An 18947-nucleotide genomic window follows, 5' to 3' on the forward strand; every position below is an offset into this window, starting at 1 on the left:
TTGCACTGTTTCGATATGTGCCCATGTAATGACGATTTTGTTATGTCATATACCGGAAGTTCACGTTCAGCTAGATTTAAAGGTAATTTTAAAGCAGAATAAGCTGTTACGAGGTGTGATCAAAAAGTAACAGGATTTTTTTAATTTTGCGGGCTTTGTACATTTGATTTATAAAGCATTTTTTTATCTTGTTGGTACACATGATTCTGATGTATGTTTGCATTTTTGGCTGTTTTAAATACTTAATTTATTGTTGACAGTCGAAAAAGTTATACATGTTTTCGAGTGCTCTGCGAATTTTCACTTACGAAACAGGTGAATCAAAGAATTTGCATTACAATTTGCATTACATGTTGACTGTGGCTTTTGGAGAATTTGCTATGAGTAAGACAAGAGTTTACGAGTGTTATGAACGTTTCAAAGAGCGTCGAGAAGACGTTGAAGACGACCACCGGTACACCCTAACTCATTGATTACTGATGATAATCTGAAAGAATTAAAGAAAATGGTTCTGGAAAATCCCTCAGTCACTATCAGAGATGTTGCTAATGAACTCAGCATAACCTTTGTCTCATGTTTTCGGATGTTTTGTGCATGAAACATATAGCAGCAAAGTTTGTTCCGAAACTGCTGAATTTCGGCCAAAAATGACGTCACGCGGACATCACTCAGGAATTTTTGAATGAAGTCGAGAACGATCCAGAACTTCAATAGGTTATAACGGGTGACGGAACGTGGTTATGATGTCGAAACCAATGCCCAATCGTCCCAATGGAAACTGCCTGAAGAGCCAAGACCGAAGAAAATTCGACAAGTTCGATCACATGTGAAGGGTCTTATCACTGTTTTCGTCGATTACAATGGGATAATGCAACATAAGTTCCGCCTTGCGGTCGCACGGGCAATAAGGAATACTACCTGGAAGTTATGCGCCGTTTGCGTGAAGCAATCTGAAGAAAACTACCAGAACTGTGACAAGACCACTTGTGGAAATTACGTCACGATAATGCTCCCTCTCTTATCTCAATACTAGTTCGTGATTTTTTTGGCTAAATAAAGTCATTATGTATCTCAGCCAACGTACTAGCAGGACGTGGCCCCATGCAACTTCTTTCTGTTCGAGGCTGAAGAGAACCGTGAAAGGCTGAGCTTTACCACCATGATGAGTTAAAAATAGAATTGCTAAAGGAGCCGAACACCACAACGAAAAGTGAGTTCCAGAAGTGCTTCCAAGATTGGCAAAAGCGCTGGCACAAGTGTATTATATTTGACAGACATTACTCTGAACGGAACAAAGTCGATGTTGATGAATAAATAATGATACTTTAAGAAAAACAATGGGTAGTGTCTTGAAAGGAGGATATAAGATGAACATCAACAAAAGCAAAACGAGGATAATGGAATGTAGTCGAATTAAGTCGGGTGATGCTGAGGGTATTAGATTAGGAAATGAGACACTTAAAGTAGTAAAGGAGTTTTGCTAGTTGGGGAGCAAAATAACTGATGATGGTCGAAGTAAAGAGGATATAAAATGTAGAGTGGCAATGGCAAGAAAAGCGTTTCTGAAGAAGAGGAATTTGTTAACATCGAGTACAGATTTAAATTTTAGGAAGTCGTTTCTGAAAGTATTTGTATGGAGTGTAGCCATGTATGGAAGTGAAACGTGGACGATAAATAGCTTAGACAAGAAGAGAATAGAAGCTTTCGAAATGTGGTGCTACAGAAGAATGCTGAAGATCAGATGGGTAAATCACGTAACTAATGAGGAGGTATTGAATAGAATTGGGGAGAAGAGGAGCTTGTGGCACAACTTGACTAGAAGAATGGATCGGTTGGTAGGACATGTTCTGGGGCATCAAGGGATCACAAATTTACCATTGGAGGACAGTGTGGAGGGTAAAAATCGTAGAGGGAGACCAAGAAATGAATACACCAAGCATATTCAGAAGGATGTAGGTTGCAGTCGGTACTGGGAGATGAAGCAGCTTGCACAGGATAGAGAAGCAGGGAGAGCTGCATCAAACCAGTCTTAGGACTGAAGACCACAACAGTAACAAGAAAAACAAAAATTGTCGTTAGTTTTTGATCACACCTCGTGATCGTGGTATGAGGTTAACCACTAGACCATCAGGTCCGACACCATCAGTATCGAAGTTAGGGGATAAATCATATTGATGTAGTTTTTGCTCTTATGGTACTCATCGGTCCAAAGACCAGTCTAGTGCAGCTCTCCACTATAGTCTATACAGTGCAAGTCTCTTCATATTTTCGTAGGTAATCGCGCAGCTACGATCTGTTTGCTCAATGTCGTCAAGTCTTAGTCACTCTCGAACTATTTTTACCCGCCTCGCTTGCCCCTGTTACCAAATTAACTATTCGTTAATGGCTCTGAGTGTCTCCTATAAAAGTATCCTTCTGTTTAGCGAGCTTGAGCCACAGAGCTCTTTTCCCCAAATTCGACTCAGTTCGTTTTCATTACGGTCTCCCCATCTAATATTTAACATTCATCTGTATCACCAAATGTGAAAGGCGTCCATCCTCTATTTGTCTGTATTATTCATCGTCCACGTTTCACTACACTCAAGATAAATACTTTAAGAGCAGACTTCCTAACACTTACGTTGGTATTTCATATTTTTTTTTTTTTTTTTTCAAAAGCACGTTTCTTGCCATTGCTGCTCTGCATTCTATATATTCTTTACTTCAGCTATTGTCAATTTTCTTGCTACTCAAATAGCAAAACTCGTATACTATTCGTAGTTTAATTCCCTCATCAAATGCAATTCAGTTACACTACACTACTTTTCCTTTAATGTCGTTTCTGTTCATTTTATAACCCTTTTCATGACGCTATCCACTCCGTGCAGCGGACCTTCCAAGTCCTTTACCATCTCCGACAAAATTCCTATGAGATCAGTAAAGCCTAAAGCTTTTATTTCTTCTCCTTGAAATTTAATTCTTTTTCGATTCTTTTCCTTGGTTTCCTTTACTGCTTAATCAGTGTACGGAATGAGTAACATGGGGGTAGGCTACAAACCTGTCTCACTCCCTTCTCAACATCTCCATCCCTTTCATGTCCTTTAACTCTGTAACTGCTGTCTGATTTCTACACAAGTTATAGATAATCTTCTGATCCACGTATTTCATACCTGAAAAGTTTCTAGCTCAATATTATTCAAAAATCAACACCCATTTCTTTCAGGCACTGTTTATAATGTATACGTTGTACAGATTTTTTTATTGATATCAGGTAATGCAGCACACTTTCTAAACAAATTAGAATTGTTTTGAATATTTTTGAACCTGCTTAGGGCTACTAAAAAATTACAAAGAAATTGATGCAATTTTCTTTCCAAAATGCTTCCTCAAATTGAGGTACCATTTAATCCAATGTTATACATTCAAAGGAGTGCAAAATTTTTCCAGATATGCATGACATGATGACTGAGGGACTAGACCTATTTAATTCCACCTGCTATGCGTATTACAAGGATAAAAGTTTCACGTCTTACATTTTAATTTTTAAAATTTTTTCCTAGTAAAATTGTTATTTTTTCTATAATTTAGTTGACTCTGCAATAAAGCTTAGGTCTCTTACATAAGTATGGACTATTGCAAGTTACAGAAAAAAAATTAGTGCAGTGCTTTATAAGCTTTAGGAAATATTTGTACCTGAATTCTGAAAAATACAACTTTCGGGAAATTGCGAATGAAGATATGAGTCCAATTAAACTGTCCCTCGGAACAATCCTGAGGCATAGTCTTTGCCCTGCATCATTTCTTCATCTTCAGCCTTTCTCTTGGCATTCCTTTTAGCACTTCTTGCTTCTTTGCTAACTTGAAGAGCGAATCTTTAAGCTTCATGCACCCATTATCTGTCACACGCAAGCAATTGATCTTCCATATTAGAGCCACATTTTATGCCTAAATTTCTCAGGACTTCCAACCTTCCTATCACTCCATCATTGAAGCATATCACTGCATCTAGTACACCAACTTTTAATGTATTTAGTCCTACAAAAACATTCTTGTGTAATCTTTCCCATATGCAATGGCTGAAACTTTCATTTGTATTCTGAGTGCCCCCGTGAAGACATTTACTAAGCAAAACAGGGTCACTCAGGTCTCTAAAAATTGGTTTTATTTCATTCATAACAGGCTCAGGAAGAGAATGCTTATGATGGTATATTTGATCACTTTCTTTTGCTTTTTGGTAACCACACCAAGAATCTTCTCCTTTAGGGCAAAGTCCGTGAACAGGGTGGTCATCTGTGGACAACTTATGAAAGCAGGTGGTCCATACAGCTTTTCTCATTGCTGTAACTTTATTCAGAGGTGCAGATCGTCTAATGGCCAGTCCATACTAACTCTGAAGAAGGTATATTTCAATTTTTGTCAACCTGCCTCGGCCAGACACAGATTTTCCATCAGATAGCTTCCTCAATCTAGCACCCATACTCTTTTGCACGTGTCCTCAACACTCCAGGTTTGTTACCAAGGTATCAACTCATTAAGTTTGTTACAAGCTTTAGAGTCCCCACCGCCTAGGTACTTCGTATATGTAACGTTATAAACGGACACCGACCTCTGAAATATTTGTAGAGCTCCATCACACTCCATATCTCCACTGTAACCATCATATTTCTTCTTTAATATGTCTTTAATATGTCCTTTAGTGTTATCATGGTGGGTGTGGCAGTACTGAGATAAGCACTCAACATCAACAACTTCTCCATTCTCCAGAGAAGTAGCACTTACAAGACCATTCAAGGAACGATGCCCTCGACGTTGCCATGTCCCATCAAGTGCAACAGCAATGTCCCTGGTTCCACTAATATTTACAGTTTCTTCTACTGCACGTTTCATAGATGCTTTAGACACAACCGTCAAAGCACCTAAAAGTATTTTTATGTACTTGCTGAACCTACTGGGAGGAGGAGGAAGGTCCATCAAACCACAAAACCTTTCAGAAGCCTTATCTCCTTTTTCTATTGCACGCATTGTATACACTAACTTCAAATTCAGATCATATGAATTATGCACAATGTCCGAACTGATTTTCGAGATAGGCTTATTCCGGGATCTACGCAGAATAACTAATTTTGATGCTAAACCCTTCCTGCTACTTCATTGTTCAGTTGCGTATTTTCAGACAGCCTGCACCATCACATTGTTTACATTTCGCCACTTCCTTTATCAAAGAAGATAAGATGCCCACATCAACAACAACAAATCCACTACACTACAGAGTCATTGGTAACACAAAAATTTGAATCACCAAGAGGTGTGTCATGTGGGAGTTTCTTCCCTGGAGAACTCATACACAGGTTCAAATGACTTACAGGTTTGCTGCTGGGTGACGTCGTCGACCACCGCCGATATTTCGACAGGAGCACACCCTGCCATTCTCAAGGTACAAATACAAGGAGGAAGCAATGTGCAAGGGAATTCAATACCTCAGTTCACAGAGGAGAAACAAGGAAGATACCACACACAGAACAAGTGTCAATATAAACAAAGATAACCAACATCAGAAATATCGATAGTGACTATTAATCAACAGGTGAGGTACTAAATCTGCCCCTCTGTTTTTTGATGAGAGACAGAGCCGGATTCCAAGCAGCATTTAAACAAAATCCACCATCTCTGTTTATGAGGTTGCTTCATAGTTTGATTTCAACAGCTTCCTTAATAACACTATCCCACTAGCTGGACGTGCGAGCCAGAATCTCCGTGTTGTTGTGTTCCATAGGATGACCGGTGTCAAGGCGATGTTCTGCAATAGCGGATTTGCTCGTCTGTTGTAAGCGTGTGTGACACTTATGTTCAATACACTGGTCTTCCACAGTCCTGATTTTCTGACCAATATATGACATGCCACAACTGCAAGGAATATGATAGACACCAGCCTTACGCAAACCAAGATCATCTTTTACGGACGCCAACAAGGCCTTCATCTTAGAAGGTGGTCGAAAAACACATTTCACAGCACATTTCCGTAAAATACGGCCAATCCTGTTGGAAATGCTTCCTGCGTAAGGCAAAAAGGCCGTACACTTAGGTGCCACTTCGTTGCTATCGTCACTCACCCGTTGCACGGAAGGCTGATGGCGCAATGCACGTTTGATCTGCCTCTCACTATAACCATTCTGGCGAAAGGTGACTTCGAGATGTAATAGCTCAGCTGCCAAACTTTCAGGGTCTGAGATAACGTGGGCTCTGTGAACCAAGGTACTAAGTACTCCCTCATGCTAAGCTGGATGGTGGCAACTATCAGCTCGCAGATACAAGTCAGTGTGAGTAGGCTTCCTATAAACAGAATGTCTCAACGTAGCATCAGTCTTCCTTCTGACCAACACATCGGCGGTGGTCGACGACGTCACCCGGCAGCAAACCCGTAAGTTATTTGAACATTCAATTCGCCGGGAAAAGTTAAGGTCTCACATACACAGGTTACTTTCAACAGAGTGGCTTGCTTTTTTGTGAACTTATTACCACGGAATTTTCTTTTGTTGAATTTCTTGGTGCGTGGCATAGTTCGTATTTATTGCACACTAAAGGATATATACTTCCACAAATATATGTATCACTTGGACGACAAACATTCAGTAACGCGTGAACAAACTGCTTCAGTGAAACAAAAGTAAATACTAGCAAAGATAATCATTTAAAGACACTAGAAACCTGCATTGTTACCAACATATACAATGTATCATACGTATAATCGCTGGAAACAAGAAGTCCACAGTCCTTTTCGAACTAATACTGGTTTCTGTAACAGAAATAAAGCGGGTGTGGTGGCATACTTGAGCATAACTTTAAAATTTGATATATTTAGGTCATTTTTCATTTCAAACCCTATAATGTATATATCAATGTAATCAGGAAAGACTGCGGAATTTAATAAAGTCATAAAAAATTTCGATTTTTCCACCATTCATAAGTACCCTGTATCCTAAAGTAATTTCAAAGGTTATATTCCAGCCGACATGGTCAAAAGCTGTAAACATAGTTTTCCCTTTCGTCAGTATTTATTCTAAACCAAGTTGTAGGACCTGAATGGTCTCGTGTGTTCCTACATTTCCCCAGAACCCAACTTATCCTCACACAGGTCAGCTTCTATCAGCCTTAGCACTCTTCTGTAAATAATTCTTGTCAGTGATTTGTAGTTTGAGGGTTCTGTAACATACACACCTGTCAGTACCTGTCCTCCTTGGAAACTGTTGGAATTATTACATTTTTCTTGAAGTCTGAGGATATTCTGAATGTCTCAAATATCTTGAATACTAGGTGGAATATCATTGTCATGGTGCACTCTTCCAAGGATCTCGATAACTCTGATGGAATTTCATCTTCATCAGGTACTGACTCACGTCTTTCAGTGCTCTTTCAAAGTCTTCTTCCAGTGTCATGTCTCTGATGTCTCTGCATCTACTCGCTCTTCCTTTTTGGTCATCAACTTTGCTCTGCTCTAGCTGTTACCCTCAGCTGCACTTACACATTAGTTATCTTGTTATGATGAGTGATCGTAAGTTATTGCATGTGCAATAACGTCAGCTGCCCTCACTTATCAGCTTCTTTAGGCAAGCATCGTAGTGTGTAACCCCCGCCCATTTCCCCAATTGTCTCAGTGCAATGCATGGACATGGGAGGAGCGCGCATTTTTACATCTTGATGTTGATGGAGCTATGCCTTACACAATGTATATATTATGCACATATGCGACACATGTAAGAAAGGACACATGAAAAAAAAGGTATTGCATTCCCTAGTTAACCATCTTAGGAGTATTTTCTTTTTCTTTATTTTCTAGAGTAGTCAATATTCTTCCTCAGGATTGAAGCAATCCCCATACCAAAATTAATCGAAATCAGTTCAGCACTTTAACCTTGAAAATGTAACAGACTGAGTTAATTTTGCATTGACAAATTTTAAAATACGATATCTTTGATTTCGTGATTGAGTTTTGATGAAATGAAGCCTAATGTTGCTCCAGGCTACGCTTAAATTACCTATGAAAATGCCACGAAAATTCGTCTAGTAGTTTTGAAGATTAATGTGTTCAAACAGACCCTTTTTTTACCGTTACCCGATTTTGATAAAATAAGGCCTGTACGTTGCAAACGCTGCCTGTGAAAACCCCATGAAAATTTGTCTAGCGCTTTTGGAGATTAGCGTGTTCAAATAGACAGACAGGACAGTTTTATTATTAGTTTTTCCCAGGATTAAATTGAAAACAGTTTCCATCCTCTGGATCTGACAAAGGATTCCAGGAAGCTGCCCTTGGTTGTAAGACAAACGCTAGAACTGGCAATCCTCTCCCAAATATTTTCAGTTGGAATTGCCTCTGCCTCACTGCCAGTTTGCCTTGGCGTGGTATTTGACTTATAAATCGCTTATTCTACAATGGGTCATTACTCGAACAGCCCAATACCTAAAGAACTAAAAGTGTAATAAATAAATAAGTAAATAACGTTAATCCATGATTTTGTCTGCAAGTTCGTTTCCTTTGTTGTGTGCTCTTCTACATATTTCCTCCAGTTGCAGCCTTCCCTTCTTTGCTTAATACTGGGTTCTCATCTGAGCGTTTGATATTCATACAACTTCTTCTCTTCTCTTCAAAGGTTTCTCTAACATTTCTATAGGTGACATGTCTCTTTCTCATAGTCATGCACTGAATAGTGCCTGATAATTAGTGAAAACAACGTAAATTACAAGCAATGCCTCCAATTCGAAAGCTGCAGACAATATGCGAGTTTTAACGTCAGTTTAGCGTTCAATGACACTAAATTAACTAAATTTAGCTCATTTCATTTCGAGGACTTTTGTGTGTTGAATAATGACATTCCATGTGCAATGTGCAGTGTACGCTTGCAGAGAACCTGTAACGATGTGTGTTCTTGTTTGCAGTAGAATCATGGGGCACGAACGTGTACTGCTGCGCGGAAGATGCGTGCAACGGCGCCCCGGGCGCAGTTAAGAAGCCCGCCGCCGCGGCCACGGGCGCTGCTGTCGCCGTGCTGGTGGCGCTCCTAGGGTCCGGCGCTGGGAGGCTGCTCATCTAGGAGCCCGCGAAGCTACGGACGTCGGCACTCTGAACCAAGCGACGTTCAGCAGTCCGGCCAACCGAGAAAGCAGATCTCCGCCATGCCGGCAGCCGTGGCCACGTCTACTTACAACACCACAGGCGGCTGTCTTAACATTTGCGCCGAAATGCATATGCCGTACGAGGTAGCCCAAAGATTTAGTCACAGAGTGAGCTAGCACTGCGGTCCAATTACTTAGAGCTATCAGAAACTTGGCGCTCTTGCTACCGCCGGCATTACAACCCATGAGATCTGCTTCCTCTTTCTTGCTGGACGACTCACACTAAATTTAAATTTGGATACATAACATATGATCTTAAATATACTGTGAAATAAAAGTAACTATATTTAATATCTAGAAATGTGAGTGGTATAAAAGATGGCTTCCCATTATTCTTTATCACTCTTCAATTAGGATTTGGTTTTTCTCTCTCATTTAACCATCACAATAAATATATTTTATGGAGTCATAGAACTGTTTTTCAAAATTTTAAATGTTGAACTTTAATTTTGTGGATTCATAACAGAATTAGTATTGGCGTATCTACCGAAATCACATATATTTCCGTAATACACAGACTCCACTTTAATTACAAGATACTACTTTTGTAACTTGTATTTTAAATAATTATTCCTTATGTTTAACCTCCCTGTGATTGTAAGGAAATGTTCATATTCTAATAACAGTCTATCGTCTTGAATGATGCTGGAATTTGTATATATTTCACACTAAACCGTAAAGTATCGTTATATTTATGACTATAGATCGTGATTTGTCAGATCATTTGCTGCTTTTAATGCTATAATGCACTCAGAATGTATAAATATGTAACTTGTAATTTTACCATAAATAAAGTAATTGCATCACATTAAAAATTTAAGATACTGTGAAGTACATGACACGAAGGTATAAGTAAGTAAAGCTTGATACACTGCAGAAACTTGCTATAAAACTGTTATTTAAAAAGAAGTAATTCGACCAAGTAGCATCTTCTGTCTGTGTATAGTTGATGCCTGTAACTTTATATGATTAGTGCAGAATTGTGATTTTTATTCCTGGACATTCAATTTGCCAGCAGTGTAGTGGTAAAACACATCAGTAATCAGCAAGCGCTTCCACATTACTCTGTGTGTCACTTTTCAGGTAATTTGATGTGTAGCACTAAGGAAAGTGCACACTGGGAATATTCATTCATCAGCGTTTTTCAAAAAGCACCTGAGTTTAGTTGATTCTTGTTTCATAAGCTTTGAAAATATTTTTTGATAAGAGTGGCTTATTGTCAGAATTAGTCTTTAATTTTAATTTGTGTATTATGCACAGTATTAAAACTCTGAAAACACTGCAACAATTCTAAATAAAATATACATATATATTTTTCTGCTACATATCAGTGTCTAGGACAGCATTATAGACAACTTTTAACTTTCATTTACTGAGATAATTTATGAAATTATTTGCAGTTTAATAGTCCTTGAACATTTTTGGAGAACACTTACTATTCCAAAATGATTTTGTGCTAAGCAGTGGTTAAAGAATTAAATAAAGAACTAAAACAACTGCTGATTGTTAATAACAGATATTTTATGAAAAATCTTATGCAATTTTGTTTTTAGTTGCTAACTTATATTAAAATTAGCACTTGTGTTTGTACTGTGGCATCTGCTACTCTGTTATTAAAATAAAAACACCTAAAGAGCGTTAGTGTTTATTGTAAGAAATTAATTTTCAAATATCTTATGAACATGCAAATGATTCAGAATATTTCATTGAGAAAACATATTCTAAATAACCTCAAATTTAATCACTAGTTTAGAAGAAATCTTTTCAGAGAAAATTAATTTTGTTGCTATGAAATATCATATATAGGATAAAGTAATGAAAGACTTGACCAGTTAGAAACTAATAAGTATAAGTAATGGGCTTTTTATGTGCCGCTCTTATTTAAGGTATGCATTAGTAATACTTTTAGAAGATTTTTAAGAAAGGACACATAGAAGAAGTTTCACAGTTTTAATTACGATTTCTGGCGTTCCTCTTGTTTTTATAATAACATCCAAAGCACCTGTACTAATATTCTTATGTCCATCTGTACTTGTAATATCGTTAGTATTTTTTTAAGACGTCGCTAAGAGCGATTTTCGGCAATTTCAAGCTGTGGATGCCATCAATAAGAGCCATCGAGTTCTGCATAACGAATTAATGTCTAACGTGTGTGGGGCCTTGGTAGAATATAATGTGTTGAAGGTTCTGACAGTTCTTTTCTGAATCGCACTTCAGTCAACATGCACTCATGGCAAGCATCTTTATTAACATGGAGAACCTATTGCAGAACTGTCGGATCCTCTCACAATAGCTATTTTATTTTGTAAAGATAACTCTGTACTTATACTAGAATCTATGATCTGTTTCATGTTCACTGTTTTTAGATAATAAAATTATTCGACTGTTTTCAGTACTTGCTTTTACAAGTTCATTCAGTCTCATTTAAATACTCCGACATAATGTGTGGTAAGAGCCTATAATCCTTCTGAAATGTTTATGTATATGTTACATATTGTGAGGAAATGAGGTAACATTAATCACACTGGCAGTAATACGCTCAACCCCTGACATCGATGAAATTATGTACTACTGAAAGATAAATGTTAAATGTCATGAGAAAAAAATATTTGAGAACTGAAAGGAAAGTCTCATTAACTGAGAGCTTAAAACAAATACGTTAAACAATACAATATTTGCCACAGCATATTGAATGAACCGTCAATTTCATCCTGGTTGTGTAGCATGCAAGTAAATGGAACATCGTTCGAGCTACTAAAGTCAAGAATTATGTAACGCTTTCAGCTATGTTGCACGCTTCGTTTTAGAATTTGTACGCTTTGTTGTAAAATACTTACAATCACAAAGCATATGGATTCTTGAGCGAATCGTTCAATACTGTCACCTGGACCACAGCGCCTCCTCCAGCAGGTATGTTCCACGACCAAGGCTACAGCAATAAGTACAACTCGGAATACTGCATGGCATTATTTAGGACATTACGAGACAATTGTAAAGAATGAAAAATTTCTTTGTGTAACGATTAGATTGTATGAATTTCTCTTCAGTTTCAGCAGATTATTTGAAAAACATCGATTTAGAATTGTTTGAGATTCATGGTGTTTTGCCCAGAGTGTTTACAGCATCTGACCAATTCTCCTTTCTTCTAAGGCGGCATGCACATGGAGTTGCTGAACAGAAACTGGTGGATTATCTACAGTGTGGACTGGTTACGAACTGGATCATAACGCAGTCTCGCACATAGTACTACTTTTAAGTGGCAGAAACTGCACTTGATGTGTACGAGGAACGAGCTTGGCGGACAGACAATACTGCTTGTTCTTATGCCCTAACATTTTTTGTTATACTCTGTGTGTCGAATATAAATGCAAGAGCAGAGGAAGTAAAAGGGTTTTAAGTTTCAAATTATGGCCAGAAAAGGGGAGAGAGGGGGGGGGGGAGGAGAATATTCTGAACATACATGCAAAAAGGAGCTGATGAAATTACTTTATATGAGTTTAAACCCGCTACATTAACTTTCTTTGTCCCATTTATAATGTCAATTTTTTTGACACTACTGTATGTCACTGGCGCTTTGTTCTCAATAGCTCGTTACACACGGAGAAACTCCGCTCAACATCTGCATAAACCAATGGACCATATCTTTTCAGCACCCATAACGGAAATTCAGTCACAATCGCAAAGGTTTCCTATCTGGATTATTCTACAAATTAAATTCCTGTTTGTCTTTAGCAAATTCACCAAAGATGTCCAAAACACTCATCAACTTCTTCTATTGTTCCTCCTCCTCCATGCCTTCTACCTTTAAATTTTGGATCACACCAGTTAAATACTGCAAAAAGTTTCAACTCTAGGTCTTCACTGTTGTTTAATTGTTGTGCCTACTTGATGGCTGCTGTTTCTATTGGGTTGAGGTCGCATTCGGTGCGTTCAAAGAAAACAGCGCGTCTTATCCATGTACCGTACCCCACCTAATGATGACAGGAAACTATGGATGGTGGAGTTCTCTCATTTCTTGATACACAAATTGACGAGTGGGAGGCTTAACCACAACTTTCTTTAGAGCAGCGGTGAAGTCATTTATCCCACAGTAATTCTTCCCGATACTTTCGCAAACACGGTGTAGACCATGCCCAATGTATGTCCCATGGTTTACATGGGGGTAAATACCCTTTAACTGTTGGAAAGACAAAAGCATGTAGCATGCTTGAGCAGTCACCACAAGCCTAACCTTTTTGTATCCTATGCCCCGCCTGGCCACAGCTTCATGCAAAGTTGTTGAACAATTGTGTTATCGTACAGTAGGGTGACCAAGTGTCCCGGAAAACCGGGATTGTACCGATTTTCAATCCCCGTGTTCCGGTGTCCCGAAAATTTGTTTCGGGACGCTCAAAAGTCCCGGAATTCAGTTTTTAAATACATTTCGTGAAACTTTCTCAAATTTTTGCGATTTCGCTGTATTAAAGGAAATACAACACAAGAAATTTATATATTTTAGCTTATTTGTCTAAAACCTCCATTGTCCCATACTAGTAATCACAGTACAGTATTGATACACTCAGGCATTAATTTACTTAGAGCACTACTTTGGCCAACAAGTAGTAAGTTGTATTATTGTAACATAGCTATGAAACCATCCGATTGTCGCGCCACTTACTCACATACTCACTGTCAGACAAACTGCAATAGTTTTTTCTCATATTAGTGGTATTATTGCTGCAGTACTGTGAAACGCAATGCCGAAACGTGCCTGCAAGTTCAGTGACTGTTATTCCAAGGAATGGAATTTCATTAAGAAAGTTCGTTTTGATTACGAAGCAGAGTATTCCGTATGTAGCTGTTTTATTAGTACAAGTCATGGTGGACGTTCCGATACAGTTGATCACATCAGGTCAAAGAAACACATTAACAGATACAGTGCACCGAGCTGCAGTAAAAATCTACAAAATTATTTTGTGAAACATCAGGCAAGTGAAGAGACAGAAGTTCGAGCAGCCGAGCTTACACTAGCCTACCACACGGTAAAACATCACCAAACTCATAGATCTAGTGACTGTACTAATAAGATTAACAGCATTATGTTTGATGATTCTTCCATCGCAAAAAAGTTCAGTTCAGCAAGAACTAAAGTGTCAGCCTTAGTGAAAGGAGTTATTGCTCATCAGAGTGTAAAGGAAAGCCTTGAATACATCAAAAAGTCTTCTTTCTACGGGATATCCACTGATGCCAGCAATCATAAGGCCACTAAAATATTTCCGTTTTTTGTTCAGTTTTTCGACATTAATCAGGAAATTCAGACCAAACTTTTGAAGGTGAGTTCCCTACCTAATGAAACATCTGACGAAATTTCAAGATTTTGTATGAAGACTATAGAAATGTTTGATCTTGAGAAAAATAAATGTGTGGCATTTTGTGGAGACAACACCAACACAAACTTCGGTGGTTTAAAAACACAAGGCAAATGCAACGTATTTACCAAATTAAAGGCAACATTGCATGAAAACATTGAAGGCATAGGGTGCCCTGCGCATGTTTTACACAATAGCGTGCAGACATCTGCTGACAGTTTAAGCTGTGATGTTGAAACTATCGTCATGAAGGTATACTCACACTTTTACACATATACTGTTAGAACAGAGATGCTTAAGGAGTTCTGTGATTATGTGGGAACTGAATATATGAATGTAATGTGTCACTCGAAAACTCGCTGGTTATCACTGTTTCCAGCAGTTGAAAGAGTAATCTGCCTGTTTGAACCGTTAAAAGATTTTTTCCTAAATGAAGACAAAGCCCCCAAAATATTGGTTCAGTTTTTCAGTAACCCTTTAAGTGAAGCCTACTTATGGTTCATTCACAGTCAGCTTAGCACTTTGCAGCATGGGATAAAGGAAATTGAGGGAAGCACGAAAAGTGAAATAGAGGTAAATGATGTTTTGAAAAATACTCTGGAAACTGTTACTAAGAGTAGAGAACAGCAGTTCATTTCTTTTAATGTTAAATCTGTCCTTAAAAGAGCAAAAGTATCAGAAGCAGCGGAAAGGAGTTTTAGAGAAGAAGTTAACAAGTTTTATGACACTTGTGTAAAATATCTCAGCAAGTGGAGCGCCTCATATTTACCCTCATCGCCGGTGTTTGATTGGATGTTACTGAAGAGAGTGCCAAAATGGGAAAGTGTTGAAGAGACAGTTTCTTATTTGAAGAGTAAAGAGATTGAAATCGATGATTCCATTCTCTTTGATCAGTTCGGCATACTGACAAATTTTGTTGAAAAAAGTCTTCACAAGTGGAATGATGAAAAAAAAACACCATTGTAATGTCATGAGAAGTGGGTGAGTTTTTTTAAAAGCTGTCACTGTCTTCAGCATTACTCTGAGTTGGTAATAATTGCAAGGTATTTATTTGCAATCCCAGCCCATAATGCCAATGTGGAAATAATATTTTCGTTCATGAATATCCAGTGGACTGAGGAAAGAAACAGAATGAAGGTGGACTCTCTCGAAGCAATCCTGCAGATCCTGTACAACTGCAAAATGGATTGTGCCGAGTTTTATCACTGTGTCTCAAAGAACAAAGACATGATCAAAAAGGCTGGAGGCAGTGAAAAATAGCCCTTTTCTCCAAGGATAGTCAATTCCATCTACAAGTGCTCAGTAATATTAAAGCTCATGTAAATAGTAATTGATTAAAAGTTGAATGGCTGTAAAATTTTGTAAAATCGTAATACATTTCTTTATTACTGTATACGTTTATTAAATGTCATTAATTATACAGATATTCTAGATTATATAAATCTTTTGTACCCTCTTATTAGTTACAATAATCGGGTTAGCAAAATGTATCAACAAAACATTAATATTCAAAATTAAGAAACCTGGGTAGATGTGGAATGAGGTGTCCATTAGCACCCGGGTGAATGTGTCCCGGTTTGCACCGAAAATAATTTGGTCACCCTATCGTACAGGCATTTGTCTTTCCGAGTTGGTACATATTAAAAAGTACGCGTTTCATCCATTCACCAGATAACGGAAAAATCATCACATTCCAAATATATCTGTGCATCTCATCAGTAGTTTCATCTAAAACGCATCCCACTTCATGTTCATCCAAAGCTTCTTCAATTTTCTCTAAAACGTTCTCATAAATTGACTACAAGTAACTTTTTCACATAGTGCTCTCTTTCTAGCATTTTTCTTTGTGTGTACTTCTCAAGAAATGATTTGAATGGAGGATAGCTTACCTTGTGGATTGGAATTCCTGATTTGATTAATACCAGGGCAAGATACGCACTAAACTCTTTCAATGACCGCTGCTTTTCAAATCCTAAACTGAAGCCATGTATCAGAGCAGTTTGCCTCAGTTGCTCTGGATGTGCTGGTTTATTATGTTTCCTTGATGCTTATCATCGATTACAATATTTAAATGGTTCAAATGGCTCTGAGCACTATGGGACTTAACGGTGGAGGTCATCAGTCCCCTAGAACATAGAACTACTTAAACCTAACTAACCTAAAGACATCACACACATCCATGCCCGAGGCAGGATTCGAACCTGCGACCGTAGCGATCGCGCGGTTCCAGACTGAAGCTCCTAGAACCGCTCGGCCACTCCAGCCGGCTGCAATATTTACTTAAGACGGCACATCGCACAAAGAGTTTCGATAAACTGACTCTCGAATTCTTCTAAAAGTGCACACAACTTCTCCTTCTTTAAGCTTCGACATGATTTTGATATGAAAATTCTGTTTTGGTAAAACACTAAAAGTAAATGTCGTGTTACTTGGGCCTCCCGTCGGGCAGGCCGTTCGCCAGGTGCAAGTCTTTCGATTTGACGCCACTTCGGCGACTTGTGCGTCGATGGGGAGGAAATGATGATGATTAGGACAACACATCAACCAGTCCCTAAGCGAAGAAATTCTCCGACCAAGCCAGGAATCGAACCCGGGACCAGAGGATTGCCATACTGTCGCGCTGACCACGCAGCTACAGGGGGCAGACGGTACACAGTCGATGTATAGGAACTTTTAAATACATACCAATGCTAACTGAATTTAAGTTTCAACTGTTACAGCATCATTGTTTAAATTTTATTTGGTTTCACAGCTGCAGGTGAACCATTGTTACTGAGATTGACTATTGTTATTGAAGCTAGCCATTGTTGCTTGGGGATATAAATAATTGCTGGTGCTTTCCACAAATTACATTTTATAGTTTTTGACCATTGTTGTCTTCTGATTAAACAAAATCTTAAAATCCTGCTCAAGAAGAGGAAAGGAAGTTCTCTCTAATATATTAAACATGCGGATAAAAATAGGGGAAAGGTGCTTAAACTTGGGACAGAAAGGAAAAGGTGCAAAATGTAGTAATCTCACAGAAAAGTGCAACAAACTGTGTTTATTTTGCTACATTTCACGTCTCTAAATACATATATTGATCTGTCTATGTGAAAATAGCTCTATTTTTTTTTAAGTTGCTGTACCTAAAAATCTTTTGTGTAATTACTACAGACGAATGGAACAAACTAAAAGACTGCAAAAATTATTTAATAAGAACTTAGGCCTAATAATGTCGCTCAAAACAGAAACGCTTACTAGACTTCAGCAAAAGTTCCAGTCATTTCGATGAACTTGCATCATAATATTCGGAGCAGACTTCTGTAGAACTGAAACAGCAGCGCTAAGAGCACGAGGAACATCAACTTTCACTTCATGACTGTAGACATAGTGTTGCTGACACGTCCGGTCGCCATGCGAGATGGGGCAAATGTTTACACACGGGACACGCGTTGTGGAAAACGGTCATCCGGATAGAAGTTTCTGTAGCTTCTCTGAATAGCTTAAGACGAATGCTGCAATGTTTCATTTGCAGAGGACACAGTGGCTTCCTTCCCCATCCTTCTAAAATGCGAGCTTGTTCTCTGACTCCAATGATGTCGCCAACAGGGAAGCAATCCCCAATACTCTTTTCTTCCTTCGCATCTGATCATCGTTACAGCGTAACGAGTGATAAACGGAAGTTGTAGGAAAGTTCACGGTGCCTGGAACAAGTTATGAACGCCTGTGTTCGTTATATCCATGATGTTTGTTATATCCATGATGTTTCACCGTCATATGAACAGCTATCCTGGCTGCATGCAGACAAGCGCGGGGATTTCTACACCCTCTGTCTTCTCCACCGTCTCATTAATGAACACTGTCCCTCATATCTCTCCATGATCTAAACGCTCTTGTCTGAATAACACAGCAGAAACATCTATTCCGTCAGATCAAAATTTTTTCTGTCCCACTCCATCATTCAACCACCTTCTCGAAGTCCGTCTCAATAGAAGGAACCCGATTCTGGAACAACCTGCCGCATTATATTAAAGAAATAAGCAACATCTCCAGCTTCTACGAGGGTAATTCCAAAAGTAAGGTCTCCTATTTTTTATAAGTACATAGACCTGTTTATTTCTACAATGGTTTACATCAGTTTACAGCTTGAACATTTGCTATTTTTCGACATAATCAAGATTTCTGACGATGCATTTTTGTAGACGTTGTGGCCGTTTTTGTATGCCCATGTCATACGAGCTCGCCGCCATGCTGTTCAGAAAGTTATGAACCTCTTCTTTCACCTCGTCGTCGGAGCTAAATCGCCGGGACCACAGTAAACGCTGACAGGTACTGCCAGACCCTGAAAAAACCCAAACGGGCAATTCAGAAGCGGAGAGGAGGAATGTTCAGTAAGGGCGTACACATTCTCCATGACAACGCTCGCCCACACATCGCTCGGCAAACCGTTGCTCTCCTGCAACAGTTTCA

At 38.7% G+C, this 18947-nt stretch overlaps 1 protein-coding gene across 1 annotated transcript in view; it reads left to right on the forward strand.

The window, feature by feature from the left end:
- The window catches only part of LOC124606491, a 286812-nt gene extending 275270 nt beyond the window's left edge, over positions 1 to 11542 (forward strand). Inside the window, exon 4 of the mRNA XM_047138473.1 lies at positions 8911 to 11542. Coding sequence (XP_046994429.1) covers positions 8911 to 9065 — 155 coding nt within the window. The 3' untranslated portion in view covers positions 9066 to 11542. The remainder of the gene's footprint in view (positions 1 to 8910) is intronic.
- Positions 11543 to 18947: the final 7405 nt, after the last annotated feature.

The sequence above is a fragment of the Schistocerca americana genome, chromosome 3 (assembly GCF_021461395.2).
Source record: "Schistocerca americana isolate TAMUIC-IGC-003095 chromosome 3, iqSchAmer2.1, whole genome shotgun sequence".
Classification (NCBI taxonomy): domain Eukaryota; kingdom Metazoa; phylum Arthropoda; class Insecta; order Orthoptera; family Acrididae; genus Schistocerca; species Schistocerca americana.